Genomic DNA, 21112 nt, shown 5'->3' with positions numbered 1-21112 from the left:
GATCAGCGTATTTTTGCAGTCCCGTGCCGGACAGGGTGGAAGCATGGCAGCGTGCGCGACAAAACTTTCAGAGGAGAGGGCGGGGTTTGGGGGTGGGGTTGGGGCGGTGCTGATTTGATCATTGCGGTGCTGTTATCGTTTCGAGGGGCGGGTCAACCGGGAAAAATGAAACATGTCGACGGATTTTCTCTCGAGCTAGAGAAACAACTAGGCTCGCGTGACATAACCTGAACGAGTGCTGGAACCGACAGTGAAGCGAGAAAGGTACATCAGTGCAATTAGAAAAACGCTGTATCTCGACACGCGAAGGAGAAAAATCATGCGGAAGATTGAATTGATTGAATTATAGAGTAGAATAAAAATCGGTGAGATTTATTAAGGGATTGTGCGACTATGTTTACAGAGGTATTGGCAAGGGTTGAAAATATTTTTGTCCCTCCGTTTGTCGAGCTACAGCTGCTGCCGAAGTGATTCGTAGTTGCGCGCCTTGAGGCTGCAACCGGCGCGAATCGTTCGGCGTACAGAGTGCGCGGAAAAGAAACAAGCTGGGTGGTGGGTATGCGTGTGTGAAACGAAACACAGAGGTGGCGTGATATAATAAGTATAGCGTGCAGATGAGCACACGGACGACCACGACAACTATGCGAGAGGCGGGCGAGATGCGTTTTTATTTTTTTTTTTGGTGCTTATAGAGGAGAAACGTGGAGATGTTGTGAACCGCACCTTTGCCTAACTTTGGTGGTTTTACGTCAGTCCTTAAGTACGAGTCATCTGTAACGGCAGGTTGAGACACTTAAATTTTACAAAGGAGAACCGTTTTAATCACACAGTGGTAGAACGTAGGGCACTATTATAAAATATTACAAATAACAACAGTAATCACATTATGCATTACGCGAGAGTGTACACCACCGGTCGGACATGCGAAAATTTGTCTGAATTAATTTCTCTACAACAGCTGTTTTAATTTATTTGAAGACAGCATAGAATTCGAAGTATCTACGCCATTGTAATATTGAAGATGACGACCGATATCCGTTCGCCATCTTGGATCCCTTCCGTCCGACGGTGTACGAGACTATATAGCGGTCACAGTGATTCGAAGGAAAATAGAAGATAGAAAGAAGATGAGAAGAGACACACCTGGCAATGAGGCAGAGCTGGAGCTAGAGTGTTTGTCGAACTCGTCCCCGGCGCCTGGTGTGCGCGTCAGTCGGAATAACAAAGCAGTTGTACAGCAGGGTTTTCAGGAAAATTCTCAGACCGTGCTACGACTCGTCGCAGTGGTGCCAATTGGTCGATAAACGAATTTTCAATTCGACAGAAAAACAGGATCGAATGAGAACCACTGCCACGGCGTAGTCCACGGCACAAATTGTACTTATATGCCCGATCGAGGCGCTATCTAGCTCAAAACCGTCCCGAGACCCCTTGAGCCGTAAAGATTAATTCTAGAAGTCTCCGGACGGTCCTCGAGGGCCTGGGAAGTCCTGAAAATTTCGTGGACACTGTCACAATCACAGCAATATTGTTTAAATTAAACGTCGCACCTTAATTTTCATTAACAAGCATCGAAGGCGAAAAGATCATCGGACAGTTTCCTTGGAAATGTTCACGACTTCCGCGTCTAAATCGCGAGAGAGCACCGAGGTGCCTAAAAGAAAACATGGACAGTCCCGCTTAAAGTAACGAAGAGATAGTACTCAGGTCCCAGCGCTAGCTGTCCGGTAGCTCCGATCGATCGATCACCTAGAAAAGTATCTAAAAGAGAGCGGAAGAAGTCGCGCGACGTGATGAGATAAACGTGGGCGTGACAGAGTTGGCGAAAGGGGGCGTGGTGTTAGAGGCAGGGGGCGTGGTTTGTCGAACGAATGGGGTCGTAGAAGAAAGCGATATGGGCGGGGTGAACAACATTCACGGGCAGAGAGAGAGAGGCGGTCAAAGCGTCGCAGAATGAGTCGACTTGAACGAAACGAGATGCTATCACGCTTCTAATGCGTCTAGGTGTGCGACGGGGACAATGACAAATCGTATGAGAAATGAAATTATGCGAACGTCCGGAACGTCGTCGGAGGCGAACCGGTTGGGGGAAACAGGGCGGAAACTCAAGAGCCTCGGAAACAGAAAAAGGTGCGGATACTACGCGGGCACCGGAGCTGGGCGTGGCCAAATGGCACTCGTACTATTTCAGGGTGACTAAAAAAACTACGCTCAGCGATCAAGTGAATAACAAAAAAGAACAAAAATACTTAGACTTCAATGAAAATGGCGCCCAGCCCTGGCGAAAACGGGGGTCCCAGCTTGGGGACCGGAACCTAGGACAGCGCGGCTAACCTAATTTCTCTCAAGATGGCGGATCTCGGAGCGGAGAACGTACCTGGGCCCCTCGCGTAAGGGTCGCGATTTGCTGGAACCTGTAGATAGTCCCTGGGCGACGGGCTCGTGTGTGGAGCGTGGGTCAGAGCCTTCTGTACCAGTCCGGTCAGGTTGGCCAACTGTCTCTCCATGTGTTCGACCCTTATCCTAGAGCAAGAAACGTGATCGATTGAGTTGGCGTCACTGGATCCACTTGGCAAGCAGGTCCAACATTGCAAACTATGGATCTAGAGGATTATATGTGCCTTCGGAGAAGCGGTTCACGGGATGGTAAACGAGGTAGCAAAATCTAAGTCCATTCACGAGTTTGCTACCTCGTTATCGAGTACCAGGGGGCGGTGACGATGACTGACATTCACGACTTCGCACAGGATCTTGGGTCCAACGTTCGATTTGATAGTTGTCTATCGAGGATCGGTTCTTGGATGGCCAAGATCGCGTGGGACTTAGTTCTAAGGTCTACATGTCGTACATACATAAAAGCGCTCCATATGCATTCTCTCTACGATCGCTAATCGGCATGCTGCATTCCACCGATTCGCTGCTGAACGCGTGGAGCACGATCTAGCGAACGTTATCGAAGGACAATGTTAGGGTGAAATGCTCCAGACAGGTTCCTGACCACGGTGCATTATACAGGTGTGCCGACTTAGCATCTCTGTAACGTTGACGTTTTGTGATAGATGGGTAGTAATTCTCTGGCCGCCGCCAGACGGCGCATGGGTCGTAGATACCGTACGTGTGCGAATGAGATTGGTGTATTCAGCAGCGAGCCCGAATACACACAATCTCATTTCGCACACGTACGGAACCTACGACCCATGCGCCATCTGGCGGCGGCCAGAGAATTACTACTCATCTATCACAGTTTTCTGAGGGAAGTCGGCACACCTGTATAATGCACCGTGTTCCTGACCCAGGATTCAAGTCCTAGTGTGTTTGGTAGGTAGCTAAACTCGAATCTAGGTTGGCAGCACTTGATGGCACCTAACCTCAAATTTACACGTGAACTACTGCCACACCGCATAAGATAATCGCAAAATCATCGTGATTGGGAACGAACGTGAGGTCTAGGACTAACCTAAGACTAATTGTGATCAATTATCGAACATTGTCCTCCGGGACTGGATCGTCCTCCAGATCCAGATCCGATCCCGTCCGCTCGGTCATGTGACACGGTTCAACGCGTGCCAACCAACTGACTGAAAATTACCGGACACTTCCGCGTTTCGAATTCGACCGCGGGCCAGATCTCTGCATGCTTCGACGCGTACTATACATGCATCCAAACGAACGACCAGCGCGTCCCGGGGAGGATTCAGCCTAACGAGAAATGGTACAGGGCTTGTGTGTGCTCGGAGAGCCTCCTCTTCCTCCCGGGTCAATGAAGCCTTCGTTCCCACCGATCGATGAACTCGAAACGTGTCGATAAACGGGCGAACATAAATAACCGAGCCGGGGGAGGTATCGATAGAGCGTCGACCCGAGGGAGGAACAGCGAGCTTTTCACTTTCCACGAGCTGATGTACAGGGTGTACAATGAAAAACAATCGAAAAATCCCTAAGTCCTAGCGAATCCATGTTTTTCAGTTCGAGAATTTCGAATATATCTACATTTCTCCCAGGAACGATGGTCGTAGGATCTATGGACGACGCATTCGCAAGCGCATTCGAGTCGGATTAAAAGCGTACACTGACGCTGCGTTTCCGGTTCGGCATATCCAGAGACTTTTCTAGGGGAATTCTGTTGGACAGGGGCCTGGAAACGTAGCGTCAGATTGTTTTTTTCTTTTTTATTCTTTTCTTTTCAGAGAGCTCTACGTTCACTGATTTCGGTTTCTATCGACGTGTATAACACAAGGTGGATCGGTACCGAGTAGCGTCGTAGCTCTGACCACCGGGTGGCAGAGGTGGTGGCGCCCCTGGAGGAAACGGGGATCGCGGAGGACCGGATGGCTTACGGCCTGACGTGCACGGTTTCACACCGTATAGGCTGTACGATTCCTCCAACAGCTCCGTATCGCTGCACCATCCACAACAGAGACACACGTATCCGCGCTATCAGCCATCCATGGTGACACGTGAACTGTTCTTCCCCTCCCACGCACGCCGACCATGTTGCACAGGGTGTTCTTCAATGTATACTTGAACATCCCCAATCAGTACGCTCTGTGCAACCATTTCTGCAGGGTGTCCTTCAATCTACAGGGTGTTCTTCAACGTATAGTTGAACATCCCCAATCAGTACGCCCTGTGCAACCATTTCTACAGGGTGTCCTTCAATCTACAGGGTGTACCCGTTATGTCACCATTTTTAGGCATTTCCGGTAGTGCAATTAAAAAATGTTTTAGACGAAAGTTTGTCAGTACTTGTTGAGCTACATGTTCGCATATTCTTAAATCTGCAAAAATGCTTTTTACGTGAATAAGTAGAGGTCACCTTGACTCTTTTAAATGTTATTATATATCATACACTGTTGAATTCGTCTCGACGTCAGCAATAATCCTACGACGTCCGAAACATATGGTGCCATTTAAAGAAGTCTCAAGGTGACCTTTAAATATATTAATATATACTTTTATTTTATTTTAATCAAATTTTATTAACAGTTGATGTGTATTCATACAAATCGAAAGGAAATTATTTCATATTTATTAGTGCATTTTTGTTTTTAGTGCGTTTTATATTACCAGTTGGCAGTGATGCCAGATGCGGGGAGTCACGATGAAGTGATGTGCCCCCTCTCTGATGACGGGGAATGAGTGGGACGAATGGGAGGAGACACGTTGCACGTGCGCGATGGGGACCGTGGAGTGTGCGCCTGCGCACGGTGCTGGAATGGAATAGTGGTAGGGGTATGTAGGGGAGTACGGGAGCTCCGTTTGGAGCTCATTATGGCATCACTGCCAGTTGGTGTGTATTCATACAAATTAAATGGAAATTATTTCTTCAGATTTAAGAATATAATAAAGTAAAACTAAAGTACCGACAAACTTTTGTCTAAAACATTTCTTAAGGGGCCGTCTACTAGCAGATGACGGTCGCGCGTGAACACTCACACGCCGCTAGAGTACACTCACACACCGCTAGACCACGTATACGTACGCGAGAATTGCTAGAATCAGGGAAATGCGTTCTGATTTCTCGATAATGCAAAGACGGGGCTTTTTATTAGTCAAAATCGCTAGATAAAAGATCAATCTAGCGCGCTGTTTGCTTCAAAAGTCGTTCTTTTACGTTTCCGAGCAATGATTTTGCAATATTCGGCTGCATGTTGCCCGTCGTATGTTGCCCGTCAGATGGCGCTGCAGTCACGCCGGCGTACTAGCCTCTCCGACGGGCAACATGCAGCCGAATATTGCAAAATCATTGCTCGGAAACGTAAAAGAACGACTTTTGAAGCAAACAGCGCGCTAGATTGATCTTTTATCTAGCGATTTTGACCAATAAAAACCCACGTCTTTGCATTATCGAGAAATCAGAACGCATTTCCCTGATCCTAGCAATTCTCGCGTACGTATACGTGGTCTAGCGGTGTGTGAGTGTACTCTAGCGGCGTGTGAGTGTTCACGCGCGACCGTCATCTGCTAGGAGACGGCCCTCTTAATTGCACTACCGGAAATGCCTAAAAAACGGTGACACAACTAAACGGGTACACCCTGTATACCTGACATCCGCAACCCCCACCAAGATATACTATCGTTCGAACCAGTACACCCTGTGCAACCATTTCCACGTGTACCCTCCCATCAGACTGATCCAAAAGATCGCTGTAGAGAGACCGGCTCTCGCCAGCGTTGAAAGGAATTTCGAGAGCGTGGAGGCAGGTCGGCGCGTATCACCAGCTCTCCAATTCGATCGAATCGAATCAGCCGGTTGACCCGTTTCGCGTCAACGGAGGGGAAGTTCGTCGTAGCGTGAAATCGCGGATTCGATTACCGATCGAGGCCGCGGCGCGTCGGCCCCGTCGATAAGAGCGTCGCGGAACTCTGATTACCTGGCTTCCTCGTCGATAACCGGCGTGACGGTGCCCGAGTACTGGGAGTAGTACGGGTCCTCGTAGCTGCTTCCGGCGCTGTACGGTCCTGCCGGGTATCTTCCGGTCCCTGATCCGACTCCGCCGCCCCTTTCTGGACTGCTCATGTAGCCGGTCTCGCTGTGCAGTCGATCTGCGACAAACGAGAAGGTCAGTGGGACCGCGGGTCACCGCGACCACGCTGCTTGGTCACCGACAACGAGTACACAGGGTGGGGGAGTAGGGCCGCTTCCGTGGGCTCTGACGTGCTTTACGGGACATCCAAGAGTATAGTAACGTTGCGGTGGCACAACCGATGGGACACGATACACCAGATTCAGGGGATTTCGCTAGTTGTTACTCAAATGCCACGAGTTGGGAGGATCATTCTCAGACGCAAGGTATTACTGGGTCGCGTCTCGTTCGATCGCACATTATCGAGTCTGGGTTAGTGCTGGTCCTCTCGATTATACTCTTCTCGTGTCTACAGGCCCTGGAGACTTTCGTTACAGGAGTTACTAGAGCCTAGGGACTTGATATACCTTGCTAGCTTTGGTTAGTGGGGTTAGCAACTGTTAGGGAGTTTACACTGCGTTATGCAACCGGGGTGTTTGTCTTTAGAATAACGGAGCTACAGGTGGCTAGACGATCAAGATTTCTAGAGGCTTCAGAGTAGACATTTTCTAGGGTCCCTAGAAGCTTCTACGCAGGAGGTTAGGATCTACTGGGGACTCTATTCTCTGCACAGAGCTTATACGCAAGCTGTAAGCTAGATATCTAGGGAATTCCAGCGCCCCGGTTATCCGATAGCTAACGGGCTACTGTAATCAGGGGCGAGATGGTTGCACTAATCCAGACCACGCTGCGTTATGACGCTCACCGCCGCAGGGACGCAGCGTTTAACGGTAATTTGACGAGCCAGCGTGCCAATTAAGGTATTCGGTTTCGACCAAACCGCCTCCGTGTAGTCGAGCCAGTCTCTCGCTTTTCGATTCGACGAAACGACGCCCGCGAATAGACTGGAGCGATTCTCGAAACGCGCATAGGCGTCCTCGACCCGGTTTTCCCGAGACGGTCGTCGACCGGGTCGGATTGTTCGCCGCGCGCGCTGTTTTGAGTACGCGTCGAGAATCGTCGAGCCGGTTCACGCGCGCACACGCATTCGATTTCGAGTGGCAGAGGGCATCGCGCGATCAAGGGAAAGGTAAAGTCAACGTTTCCCCGCAAGAGGAGTCCCGTTTTCTTTTTGTCGGTTATTTCGCTGTTAACAAGTCCGTCGTTTTCGTCTTCTTCGTTTAAGGATAACTACTGACCTGCTATACTATAGAGGGAGACCGAGCTGTCTCTAGAGAAGCGAGCCGAGCCCCCGAGGCTTCCAAGGGGACTCTTAACACACTGGTAGCTGCGAAGCGGCTTGGCCGGCGGCGCCCCGCCACCACCTATCCAACCGTCCGGAAAAACCAAACAAAAACCAATGTACCCAGCTGTTTCGGTTCACGTCGCGTCTCTCCCTGTCCTCACTCCTTGCCCACACCAACGACGCCCATAGTGCTCGCCTCTCTTTCGCCCCTCCCACATTGCTCCCCTAGTTTCATCACCACTCGACAATATGTATCCCCATGCTAACCACTCGGTTCACTAAATCAATTCCCCCAGTGCACGATCCCAAACTTCATTCGATAAACCCTTGCCAACCTTTCCCTAAATCTCCGGAACATCAGGAACTTTTGGAGCTTTGAGTTCTAGTTGTTTATCCGAGTTGTCTTCAGTATCTACCCCTCCCTCTCTCTCTCTTCTATGAGTTCTAAAATCCCCAAACTACTAGGGAAATCTCCGAGGGGATGAATGACTTGTTAGGACCTATGATGTTGTTGGTTCAGCACCCTGGTCGCGAGCACTATGGGCGACGCCGCTGTAGATCGTTCAGATGGGTAGCAAAGACTTCCCTCGCTTGGGTGGGTGGCAAAGACGTGACACGGATGATCGTCAACGATCGCGCTCACGCCGGAAGGATTTCCGCGAATCGACGAGGCAACGGGCGGGTCTCGTGCTAGCAATCCTGGCGTCGAAAGCTTGGATGATAGCGAATGGGATTATGAGGGGCTGAGGAGGCGTTAGCTGATGCGAGTCGACGAACAGAGGTTGACTGTTGAACCGAACAAAATTGATTAAAACACCAAATTTATGAAAAATATCAGGTGTACAAATTAATTCGTGGCTATACAACGATATCTCGTCAGTCAACCTGAACTCGTCGACGAACCGTTACTCGCTCGATCATCGATCTGCAGGCAGGATCGGATGGCGGGGTCAGCGCGTGCGGGTGCATCGAATTCGATCATTCTCGGGGTCAAGTATGGCTCCGAAGTGATCGAAAATGATATGTTAATAGTCCACGAGTCGTGTAGAACGTCCTAGTCGAAAAATTTCGGTGATTCGAGTTCCGGCGGTGGCCGGGTCAGTTTTGACCTTTGTGCTGTATCCGATGAAATGGAGCCGGATTGACCCAGACACCGCCTCGATTGTGATCGTAGCCGATTCTCGCGGCGTTTAAGGGGGTAGTATAGGCTCTATTCGTAACTAGAAAATACCTAGAATCTTACTAGATTTTGGGTCGAAAATATGGGTTTGCGTCCAGACGTTGATTGACCTTATTTAAGCAAATTGTGGGCTGGGTGATGGCTCATTCTAAAGAGGAAGGTTAGACGCAGCGCGCTTTTCTCACGAGGTTAACGAGATTATGTTTATATCTAATAATATGATGGCCCAAAGTAGAGAAAAAATCTAGGAAAAAATACCGCAGATTTCAATGCATTTTCTGTCTCTAATAGACTTTTTCGACTTATGAGATGAGAAAAGCGCGCTGCGTTGAACCTTCCTCTTTCGAATGAGCCCTCACACAGCCCACAATTTGTTCTAATAGGGTCAATCAACGTCTGGGCGCAGATCCATGTTTCGACTCATTTTTCTAGTAAGATTCTAGTAAATAGCAAATATCTAGCAAATAACTAGAATCTTACTAGAAAAATGGGTCGAAACATGGATCTGCGCCCAGACGTTGATTGACCCTATTAGAACAAATTGTGGGCTGGTTCAACGCAGGTTCAACGCAGCGCGCTTTTCTCATCTCATAAGCCAAAAAAGTCTTTTAGAGACAGAAAATGCATTGAAATCTGCGGGTTTTTTCCTAGATTTTTTCTCTACTTTGGGCCCTCATATTATTAGTTATTAACATAATCTCGTTAACCTCGTGAGAAAAGCGCGCTGCGTCTAACCTTCCTCTTTCGAATGAGCCCTCACACAGCCCACAATTTGTTCTAATAAGGTCAATCAACGTCTGGACGCAAACCCATATTTTCGACCCAAAATCTAGTAAGATTCTAGGTATTTTCTAGTTACAAATCGAGGGTATACTACCCCCTTAAGAGAAGAATCTTACTAGAAAAAGGGGTTGAAACATGGGTTTGCGCGCTGTCGGTTTTCGTCCTTATTTCAGAAAATTTTGGGCTGAGTGAGGGCTTATTCTAAAGAGGAAGGTTAGACGGCACTGCGCCCTGGTTACGAGGTTAACGAGATTATGTTTATAACTAATAATATTAGTGTCCAAAGTAGAGAAATAATCTAGGAAAATAACCAGCAGATTTCAATGCACTTTTCTGTCTCCAAAAGACTTTTTGACTGCTATGATGACCAGGGCGCAGTGCGTTGAACCTTCCTCTTTAGAATGAGCCCTCACCCAGCCCATACTTTGCTCAAATAAGAACAAAAACCGACAGCGCGCAGACCCACTTTTTCGATCGAAAATCTGGTAAGATTCTAGTAAATAGCAAATATCTAGCAAATAACTAGAATCTTACCAGATTTTCGATCGAAAAAGTGGGTCTGCGCGCTGTCGGTTTTTGTCCTTATTTGAGCAAAGTTTGGGCTGTGTGAGGGCTCATTCTAAAGAGGAAGGTTCAACGCGCTGCGCCCTGGTCATCTCATAAGTCAAAAAGTCTTTTGGAGACAGAAAAATGCATTGATATGTGCTGGTTTTTTTCCTAGACTTTTTCTCTACTTTGGGCCCTCATACTATTAGTTATAAACATAATCTCGTTAACCTCGTAACCAGGGCGCAGCGCGTCTAACCTTCCTCTTTAGAATAAGCCCTCACTCAGCCCAAAATTTTCTGAAATAAGGACGAAAACCGACAGCGCGCAAACCCATGTTTCGACCCCTTTTTCTAGTAAGATTCTAGTAATTTTCTAGTTACAAATCGAGCCTATACTACCCCCTTAAGGGTGTGCGCATACTAGATGGTCTCGAGAAGGCCGCGGAGCCTTGCTCTCCGTCTACCTGCTAGAGATTTGTTGCCGCATGGACTCCTTGCTCCCTTCCTCCAAGGCCCCTGCCTTCTCGAAACGATCCGCGGCATTCTCGAGATCCTCTAGTATGCGCTCACCCTAAGGGGATTTGTGATAGCGTGGGCAAGCATGAGGGGTTAGTACAGGCGCAGAAGCAGCGATCTCACGCGGGTAATCGGTCAACCGAGTCTCGTTCCGCGCAAGTAGTAGCGACAACGTCCGTGAACTTCCGGCGTACCTGGCGTGGTCAGAGTTTTCGGTTGCGTGGGCAGCGCGGTCGAACCGCCCACAACAGACGACGCCGCCGGACTGTACGCCCTCATCATCTGACCGCCTCGCGGCAACGTGCTGCTTCCGCCGACGTAGTAGCCGCTGCTGCCGGATGTCGAATTCTTCGCCGTCTGGAACAGAAATCGATTTTTCCTTCAAGCGGTTACGCACGTCACCAGCAACCCTAGTTGAAGGGTCGAATTGAAAAACTAGTTTCGCGCCGATTTTCCCCATTAAATTTCATAACGAAGAATTCTGAAACAAAATCTGACCCATCATGTTAGGGAACTTTTTACGTTGACCAACGTTTCCGAGGAACGTCTGAAAAATTATTAAAAAAAAAACACGAGGAACCTAAAAAGTTTCTCGAGCGTGAAATATTGACAAAGCTTTCCCCTGAGCCATTATAATTCGAACAAATACGGACTGCTATCGAGATATACGATCGACGCGAAAATGCAGGAAGATACCGAAAATGAATTTACAGAATTGCACAACGGCGCATCGATGGAAATCGACGATTATGGGAAGAAAGTGCGTGATCTAAACGCTTCGTCTGTAAACAACGACTCGTGTATACTCGTTTGATAAAATCGACGCGTTTATCGCGCACTTAGATATCGATATATCAGTCATTCGATGAAACGGGATTGTGTCACTTTCTCCATCGTTCTTGATCCTGACAGGCAATTCCTTGAAAAAATTGTTATTTTTCTACGAAGTGGTTTATTGCTGTCATTATGAATTTCACTTCGAAAATAAATTCCACTTTTTCAACGGAATTACGAGGCGGAGAACTGGTAAAACGAATGTCGGCGCGGTTGTTTGATTAGCGCGCGCGTCGGACTCTTTTCGAAGCCAATTAGAAGAGTTTTAATTTACATAGAAACGGAATTTCCATGTTGCGTGCGCGCTCGCGGAGAAACCGCGCCGCGAGAAAGGGAAAAGATGCGCGCCGGTTGGCAATGAAAACGATACGGGTCGCGAATGGTCCGCAGTTTCGTCCCCGCGGTGAACCGTGTCTCTCCGCGTCCGCCATTTTACAGCCCATAAATCCTTGCTCGCCCCGTCATTCCCTACGATTCCCGGGTATTCATCGCATTAAGACTTTCGAGATTTCGAAAGCGGAGCCTGTCAGCGAGCACGCGTTTCTGTTTATTACTAATTTGGAATCGGTTTCGTCCAACACCTCGTTATTATCTAACGTTCGCGTCCACGACTCGAATCCACGTAATCCACGTCCATTATGCAATCCGCCCCGATCGTAATTGCGCTCTCGCTGTTCTTTTCCTCGTCTAGAGAATTCGATCTCGGATGAAAAACTGAGTCACTTCTTTTCGCCAGATACACGAGCTGCAAAAACGGGAATTATCGAAGAGTGAACAATGAGATAAAGGAAAACAGGCTCCGTTAGCATTATCTACATGAAAAACCGAGTCGAAAACGTATAAGAAACTTTTGCGGGGCGATGCACAGTGGACCAGATCGACGCGCTAGCTGTTCATCAGCTAAAAAATCAAAGTCCTCATCGATTTTTAACGAATGTACTATGTTTCTTAAATGTCCATTACATTCGAAAACGATAATAGTAATTAGATAATAAATTTTTTAAAGTTTTCAGCGCAACGGTCCGATCGTTTTTTTTTTTAAGAAAAGGATTTCATCGTTTAATTCAGAGATTCTATTGAGCAATGAAGCTTGTAAGAAATGTGTATCTTTGATGGGAATGTTTAATAGTAATTAGAGTTATTGAAAAATCTCGTTACAATAAGCGTTCAAAGATCAAACCTTTTCAGATACGATTTATCACCGAAAAAATTCCTTTTCTTCATAACGATGTCCTGGAAAACCTACTGAAGATTAAGTGCCCAATTTTTTTTGGCTCATTCTGAAGAGGAAGGTTCAACGCACTGCGCCCTGGTCATCATAGCAGTCAAAAAGTCTTTTGGAGACAGAAAAATGCATTGAAATCTGCGGGATTTTTTCCTAGATTTTTTCTCTACTTTGGGCCCTCATACTATTACTTATAAACATAATCTCGTTAACCTCGTGACCAGGGCGCAGTGCGTCTAACCTTCCTCTTTAGAATAAGCCCTCACTCAGCCCAAAATTTTCTGAAATAAGGACGAAAACCGACAGCGCGCAAACCCATGTTTCAACCCCTTTTTCTAGTAAGATTCTAGGTATTTTCTAGTTACAAATAGAGCCTATACTAGCCCCTTAAGGGGTATGTAAGGGGCTAGTATAGGCTCTATTTGTAACTAGAAAATACCTAGAATCTTACTAGAAAAAGGGGTTGAAACATGGGTTTGCGCCCAGACGTTGTTTGACCTTATTAGAACAAATTGTGGGCTGTGTGAGGGCTCATTCGAAAGAGGAAGGTTAGACGCAGCGCGCTTTTCTCCCGAGGTTAACGAGATTATGTTTATATCTAATAATATGATGGCCCAAAGTAGAGAAAAAATCTAGGAAAAAAACGCGCAGATTTCAATGCATTTTCTGTCTCTGAAAGACTTTTTTGACTTATGAGATGAGAAAAGCGCGCTGCGTTGAACCTTCCTCTTTAGAATGAGCCCTCATCCAGCCCACAATTTGTTCTAATAGGGTCAAACAACGTCTGGGCGCAGATCCATGTTTCGACCCATTTTTCTAGTAAGATTCTAGTAAATAGCAAATATCTAGCAAATAACTAGAATCTTACTATTAAAAATGGGTTCGGAACTAAACGTTGTTTGACCTTATACGAGCATATTTTGAGCTGGGTGAGGGCTCATTCCAAAGAGGAAGGTTCAACGCAGCGCGCTTTTCTCATCTCATATGTCAAAAAAGGCTTCTAGAGACAGAAAATGCATTGAAATCTGCGGGATTTTTTCCTAGATTTTTTCTCTACTTTGGGCCCTCATATTATTAGTTATTAACATAATCTCGTTAACCTCGTGAGAAAAGCACGCTGCGTCTAACCTTCCTCTTTCGAATGAGCCCTCACACAGCCCACAATTTGTTCTAATAAGGTCAAACAACGTTCAGTACGAAACCCATTTTTCGACCCCCTTTTCTAGTAATATTCTAGGTATTTTCTAGTTACAAATCTAGCCTATACTAGCCCCTTAAAAGTGGTCTTTATGTTTTGAAATAATGGTGAAATGGGCGTGAACAGCTAGCGCGTCGATCTGGCTCACTGTGCGATCTAGTTTTTCAGCAAATCGAGTTGGAAGTTCAACGATCGAACGGAAAGGCTGTAAAACATGTTTTCGATTTATTTTTTTATTCTGCCGGTAGTTCGTGTGGCGATACGCAACGTTTGCCTTCGCGCTGTGAAGCGTGAAAATCGTTTCGAGTGTCAAGGGATGAGCGAAGACGCGGAACTTCCTCCACGCGAAACGGAGTCTCGGGTTAAACGACCGGTTCGGTTCGGTTCTCCAATCCACCTGCCCCTCCAACCGAGCCGCCCGTGATCGCGAGGCCGAACCGACTGGCCCTGTTTAGTATTGTGTACTCGCGCCGAGTGTTCGCCGCTCAGTCATCGGACCTCTTCAGCTTCGCCGGTTGATCGTTGACTAGAATGGAACCGTGACGACTCCTGATAAACACTTTCTGCACCTGGCATGTCTTAATATTTTGGATGGCGAAGGAAACTCCACGCTAAACGACCGACCAGGGGATGATCTGTGGCAGAGATGGGTGGTTCAGCCGGGATTATACTACGAGGCTGCATGATTTTCTTTCTGATAGTTGAGGGTAACTCCATCTTCAACCACGCACAGCTTGGAAGCCATACAACCCCTATGCACAAGGTCGAACTCACTCAGAAGGGATACATACAGGTCAGAGAACTACCCTTACATAGAGAAATTCTTTTTGACAGAGCTTTCCAGAATTTTTTCAAGGTGCTGTCTTTATGGCAGTGAAGTGTGCATTTTCTAGTTGTATAAGTGTGATTTGGAATTTTTGCGTCAGCGAGTGGTCTCATTTGTTATACATTTATGCAGGTACTTAGAGAAATTTTTAGGAGAAATCTTTGGTATTTACTAAGCGTGCATTTGATAATATTCTGAGTACATCTCACGGTCTGGCGGTGAAACATTTCAGTGTATATTGATTTATGGAAATTTTGCTAGAAGTGGGCTATACTTTTTGAAAAATAAAGAATTGCGTCCTAGCAACATTTCAAAATTCATGTTGCAGTTCGATGACATTTTGCTGAATTTTAACAAATTTACAGAACTGAAGAAGATTGAAGGAGAAACAATGTGTTGCGCGAGATTTTCCGAATTTGCAACCGGGGACCATTTGAGTTACGAAATTCGCCGGCGTCCGAAGAAAGCTTAGAAAGCGATCGCTCGCACGCGATGCCCCTGATCTAGTTTCCCGCCTGTTACGTCGCCGCCTTCTCTCCGCCAATGGAAAAACCGGTGGCAATGAATCGACTGTCAATTTCGACAGCCTCTGTCAATTCCGCAAATCGGGGCTAGTTAACGAATTCTTTCGAAGGAAACTATGCGCCATACAAGGCTGAAGTTAATGGGATTTAATGTCCAAGGAAACTAGAATGTAACAAATTTTTTGGCACACTGTCCAGCAGCGTAGGAATACATTTTTATATTCTAGTTTCACAATGAGATAAAATACACAAATGTCATGTCAGATTTTAGAATATTTTGTGGTGGCAATGAATCGACTGCCAATTTCGACAGCCTCTGTCAATTCTGCAAATCGGGGCTAGTTAACGAATTCTTTCGAAGGAAACTATGCGCCATACAAGGCTGAAGTTAATGGCATTTAATGTCCAAGAAAACTAGAACGTAACAAAATTTTTTGGCACGCTGTCCAGCAGCGTAGGAATACATTTTTATATTCTAGTTTCACAACGAGATAAAATACACAAATGACATGTCGCATTTTAGAATATTTTGTGCGAATATAAGAAACAAAGAAGATTATTCTAGAGGTTCATGTGTGTACTTTAATGCTAAAGTTAACTACTTAAACTGTTTTACATTTTACCTAAAAATATTTTATGTAAAATAATTTATGTACAATTTTATATACAATTTTATGTAAAATTTTATGTAAAATATTTTACATAAATTTATATAAAATATTTCATGTAAAATATTTCTTTTATGAAAAATATTTTATGTAAAATAATTTATGTACAATTTTATATACAATTTTATGTAAAATTTTATGTAAAATATTTTCCATAAATTTATATAAAATATTTCATGTAAAATATTTATTTTATGGAAAATATTTTATGTAAAATATTTTACTCTGCATATCTTACTTTGTTATAAGTTAAATAAAGTAAATATTTATAAGTGAAGTAAATATTTTATGTAAAATTTTATGTAAAATATTTAACTCTGCATATTTTACTTTGTTATAAGTAAACTAGAGTACAATGTGCGCAGTGCAATGCCGTGTGCTTGTTTTTAGCAAGAAGTACGGTTGCCTCGCTTGCAAAAATTGCTACATAACGCCCTAAGATGTAGGTTACGAGATTGACAAAACCGGATCGTTAACCTAAAACGGTGTGATTCCAGTTCCTCAGATGGGAATTACCAGTGCCGGAGCTGACTGAGTTCACGTTCTGCCTGTGGCTCAAGTCCGTCGACCTCACTCACCCCCATTCCATCTTCTCCTACTCGAGTGAGTAACAGGGGGAGGAAAAAAGCCGGATCCGATTTTCCGCAAAACGGAAACTCGCCGGGATGCAATCTCGTCGGAATTTCATTCGCCTACTTTTCGGGCCGGGTTCGCCGAACCCCGACAACTTCTTTATTGGACTTTTTTCTCATTGGAACATCAGCCCCCTCCCTCTTGCGGAAGGCTTTTATTAATTTTCAGTCGTGTATCGATAAACGATGCAATTTTTTTCTGTGAAAATCGGCGCCACCGTTTGGGCGGTGCACCACGTTCCATCGTTTTTATATTTAAATTGCTTTTTTTGCCGGTCAGGCGTCACGTGGAATCTTTACGGGTCCTGATATATACATATTTTGTTTAACAGAGAATGAAAAGGATCGATTGGTTCGGGCGTGGGTCTCTTCACGCGGACGCAGCGTTCACCTAGAGATCGCCGGGAAGAAGGTGTTTGCGACGCCGACCGACATTCACGAGAACCGCTGGTACCATCTGTGCCAGAGCTGGGAGAATCAGGCCGGTCGTTACGCTTTGTGGGTGAACGGAGCGCTCTGGGTTCAAGGTCGCTCCGAGGAGGTCCGTAAGCATCCTAGATCCCCGTCGAAGATTGGGAAACCACCGTGAAACGTGCTTTAAGATCGCTTTATCCCATCCCCGATCTGAGAATCTATTTTCTCTCGGTCCACCGACGGCCGAGTCAAAGGCGACCCACGCCTACATCTCCCCACTTTCATTCTTTCCGCCATCTTCATCAAAATTTTGCTGCGAACGCCATTTCTGGAACGCTCTGTACAAGATTTCCAAAGCTTCCCACTCGTGTAATCAATTATAAAATTATTTTTACCGGATATCTATTGAATACACTGATCTAAACGATCCACAGCTGCTTGATTCCGTCATACTAATTAAAATTTTGCTGAGAACGCCATTTTTGGAACGCTCTGTACAAGATTTCCAAAGCTTCCCACTCGTGTAATCAATTATAAAATTATTTTTACCGGATATCTAGTGAATACACTGATCTAAACAATCCAGAGCTGCTTGATTCCGTGATCCTAATTAAAATTTTGCTGCGAACGCCATTTTTGGAACGCTCTATACAAGATTTCCAAAGCTTCCCACTCGTGTAATCAATTATAAAATTATTTTTACCGGATATCTATTGAATACACTGATCTAAACGATCCACAGCTGCTTGATTCCGTCATCCTAATTAAAATTTTGCTGAGAACGCCATTTTTGGAACGCTCTATACAAGATTTCCAAAGCTTCCCACTCGTGTAATCAATTATAAAATTATTTTTACCGGATATCTATTGAATACACTGATCTAAACAATCCAGAGCTGCTTGATTCCGTCATCCTAATTAAAATTTTGCTGAGAACGCCGTTTTTGGAACGCTCTATACAAGATTTCCGAAGCTTCCCACTCGTGTAATCAATTATAAAATTATTTTTACCGGATATCTATTGAATACACTGATCTAAACAATCCAGAGCTGCTTGATTCCGTCATCCTAATTAAAATTTTGCTGAGAACGCCATTTTTGGAACGCTCTATACAAGATTTCCAAAGCTTCCCACTCGTGTAATCAATTATAAAATTATTTTTACCGGATATCTATTGAATACACTGATCTAAACAATCCAGAGCTGCTTGATTCCGTCATCCTAATTAAAATTTTGCTGCGAACGCCATTTTTGGAACGCTCTATACAAGATTTCCAAAGCTTCCCACTCCTGTAATCAATCCAGAGCCGCTTGATACAACCATCGATCATTTTCAGTCGATCGGTCACGTGATCCCGAGCAAAGGGGACATAGTGCTGGGCCAGGAGTACACGGACTTCGACAAGGGCTTGGAAGAAGGAGTCGAAGGAGCAGTCCTGGGGTTCAACCTGCTGTTATCGTCAGCCTTCGAACCTCTGAAGCTGGGTCTGGGTGATCCAGAAACGATTTACATTCCGATGGATCCGTTCTCGATGATTCCTTCGAAACCTATGCACCGCAGCCTCGTCTATGGAGCAAGGACTATTTACAGGGTCGTTCCGTTTGAATATCATAGGATCATCAGATCGATCGACGACTATCCAAGATCTAGAAGTCGTTCTAGAACGTCCAGACTCAACAGTATGAGACCTCACGATAGCCACAGCTTGCAGAAGATGCCGTTGGGTCTACAGTTGGTACAACTCACCTACCATCATTGCGAAATCGGCAGAGGGAGTCCTTTCATTGGAGGATCATCGATGCTCATCTCCTGGACGAGGACGCCGGTTCGCGTTTTCGGCGGGGCGGTCGTTAAAAACGTTCGCAGCAAGTGCGGGACTTTCGAAGACAGTTAAACGACGCCTCGATTCGGCTGTTCGATTTGCCGGTTGCTTGTGTTTTAAGTTTGAACCTCGTGTGGAATTTTTAACACTTTATTTCACTCTATTCTATAATGTCCTCGAAACTTGCTGGTCGATCGGGACCGGGGGTGAACATCAAGCGAAGCAGGCTTATTTTACGATGTTTGTGTTCAGAGAAATATCTTTGTGATGCCTCGATTCGGCTGTTCGATTTGCCGGTTGCTTCTGTTTCAAGTTTGAACCTCGTGTGGAATTTTTAACACTTCATTTCACTCTATTCTATAATGTCCTCGAAACTTGCTGGTCGATCGGGACCGGGGGTGAACATCTAGCGAAGCAGGCTTACTTTACGATGTTTGTGTTCAGAGAAATATCTTTGTGATGCCTCGATTCGGCTGTTCGATCTGCCGGTTGCTTCTGTTTCAAGTTTGAACCTCGTGTGGAATTTTTAACACTTTATTTCACTCTATTCTATAATGTCCTCGAAACTTGCTGGTCGATCGGGACCGGGGGTGAACATCTAGCGAAGCACGCTTACTTTACGATGTTTGTGTTCAGAGAAATATCTTTGTGATGCCTCGATTCGGCTGTTCGATCTGCCGGTTGCTTGTGTTTCAAGTTTGAACCTCGTGTGGAATTTTTAACACTTTATTTCACTCTATTCTATAATGTCCTCGAAACTTGCTGGTCGATCGGGACCGGGGGTGAACATCTAGCGAAGCAGGCTTACTTTACGATGTGTATGTCCAGAGAAATATCTCTGTGATGCCTCGATTCGGCTGTAGGATCTGCCGGTTGCTTGTGTTTCAAGTTTGAACCTCGTGTGGAATTTTTAACACTTTATTTCACTCTATTCTATAATGTCCTCGAAACTTGCTGGTCGATCGGGACCGGGGGTGAACATCTAGCGAAGCAGGCTTATTTTACGATGTGTGTGTTCCGAGAAATATCTTTGTGTTTGATAAAAGCGTTTTCGAGAGAGAGAGACTTTTGAAGAGTCGAAGTGGGGACGCGGCTTAAGTCGCAGAAAGTAGAGGGTCGTCACAATGGCACGCGTTACGCGGACGAGACACGTCGATCCGCGATTTCGCAACGATTCTCACGAGAGCCCGCATCCGCGAACCCATTTAGGGCGGCGTTCCTTTCAGCGTCATCGGCTCGCGATTTCGCGTGGATTGCGGAGGCCATTTTTCTCGCGCGGGAATTACGAAACTCGATGGCCGTTCTGCGGTCTCACAACAATTGTCCGCGTTTTAACACGCTCGCTCGCGACGTTTTTCTGCTGGTTCCCCTCCTCGTGCTCGTCTCTGTCTCTCTAAGTGTGTGTGTATATATAGTTTACCGTGTGTATAGTTGCTCGCAAAAGCGACCGACCTTATTTATTCACTGTAGAGATGTAATTATTCTAAATATTTGCGTGAATTTTATCATTGTATTTAATATGTGTCTTGTACGAAATAAAAACGAAAATCCGAGTCGGAAGTGCAACTTTACTGGCCCGGACCATCAATTGTGAAGCGTCCTCTATAAGCCGAAGAAAATCGACATAATAGTCCCTCGTTGATTACGAGACCGCGTTGGTATCGAGAACTAATTACGCCCCGGTGTAATAACACGTCGGTTCTCCAAATAATTAATGTCCAACGAAAGCGTGGTCACTATGAAACGGCCTGTACGACGAGCAGACCGAAATCCCACGTAGAAAAGCCGCAAATTACCACGCGAACCGGCCCAATCACGTCCAAATCGGAAATTAAATGTGGCTCAGCCTGGCATTAGCGGAGTCCTCGATACCCGGAGTTAATGATCGTTTCGTGGATCACGGCCGGTCCAAGAAACTCGATCGCAAGTGGCCCGAACGAGCAGGAACGCGATCATTTGCGACACATCTCGCGATTTTTGTACTGTCGACTTTCTCGATTCGTTCGCACCGCCGCCATCTATAGATCGTTCGCCGACGGCGATCTAGAGATCGCTGGGTGCCGGCAGCGTTCCATTTTAACCCAGATACGGTGTCGTTTGCGTCTCGAAAACTGTTCCCGCCCCGCGATCAATACTCTCGAGACTTCTTGCGCGTCTAGCCGCCATAATTATTGCGCAATCTGTTCGC

At 45.9% G+C, this 21112-nt stretch overlaps 2 protein-coding genes across 19 annotated transcripts in view; one reads left to right on the top strand and one right to left on the bottom strand.

Moving 5' to 3' along the window:
- Positions 1 to 21112, bottom strand: part of LOC143218716 (uncharacterized) — a 116619-nt gene that overhangs the window by 16121 nt on the left and 79386 nt on the right. For 9 of the 18 annotated variants that reach the window (XR_013011149.1, XM_076444103.1, XM_076444104.1 and 6 more), the window contains 7 exons: positions 10974 to 11136; positions 7706 to 7831; positions 6375 to 6546; positions 4250 to 4399; positions 2378 to 2523; positions 1144 to 1197; positions 724 to 792 (listed from right to left, as the gene is read on the bottom strand). Coding sequence is in view for 17 of the 18 variants with exons in the window: in XM_076444103.1 (XP_076300218.1) it covers positions 724 to 792; positions 1144 to 1197; positions 2378 to 2523; positions 4250 to 4399; positions 6375 to 6546; positions 7706 to 7831; positions 10974 to 11136 (880 nt within the window). In the remaining variant the exon portion in view is untranslated. The remainder of the gene's footprint in view (positions 1 to 723; positions 793 to 1143; positions 1198 to 2377; positions 2524 to 4249; positions 4400 to 6374; positions 6547 to 7705; positions 7832 to 10973; positions 11137 to 21112) is intronic. The other 9 variants (XM_076444099.1, XM_076444102.1, XM_076444096.1 and 6 more) reach the window with 7 other exon arrangements.
- LOC143218725 (uncharacterized) lies at positions 14339 to 20657 on the top strand. The gene is made up of 4 exons (XM_076444126.1): positions 14339 to 14829; positions 16552 to 16657; positions 17019 to 17227; positions 18439 to 20657. Exons 1-4 carry the CDS (start codon positions 14683 to 14685, stop codon positions 18994 to 18996), a joined length of 1020 nt encoding a protein of 339 aa, XP_076300241.1. The 5' UTR covers positions 14339 to 14682; the 3' UTR covers positions 18997 to 20657.

The sequence above is a fragment of the Lasioglossum baleicum genome, chromosome 20 (assembly GCF_051020765.1).
Source record: "Lasioglossum baleicum chromosome 20, iyLasBale1, whole genome shotgun sequence".
Taxonomy (NCBI): domain Eukaryota; kingdom Metazoa; phylum Arthropoda; class Insecta; order Hymenoptera; family Halictidae; genus Lasioglossum; species Lasioglossum baleicum.
Note: the sequence above shows the minus strand (reverse complement) of the source record. Positions and strands in the feature narration are given on the sequence as shown.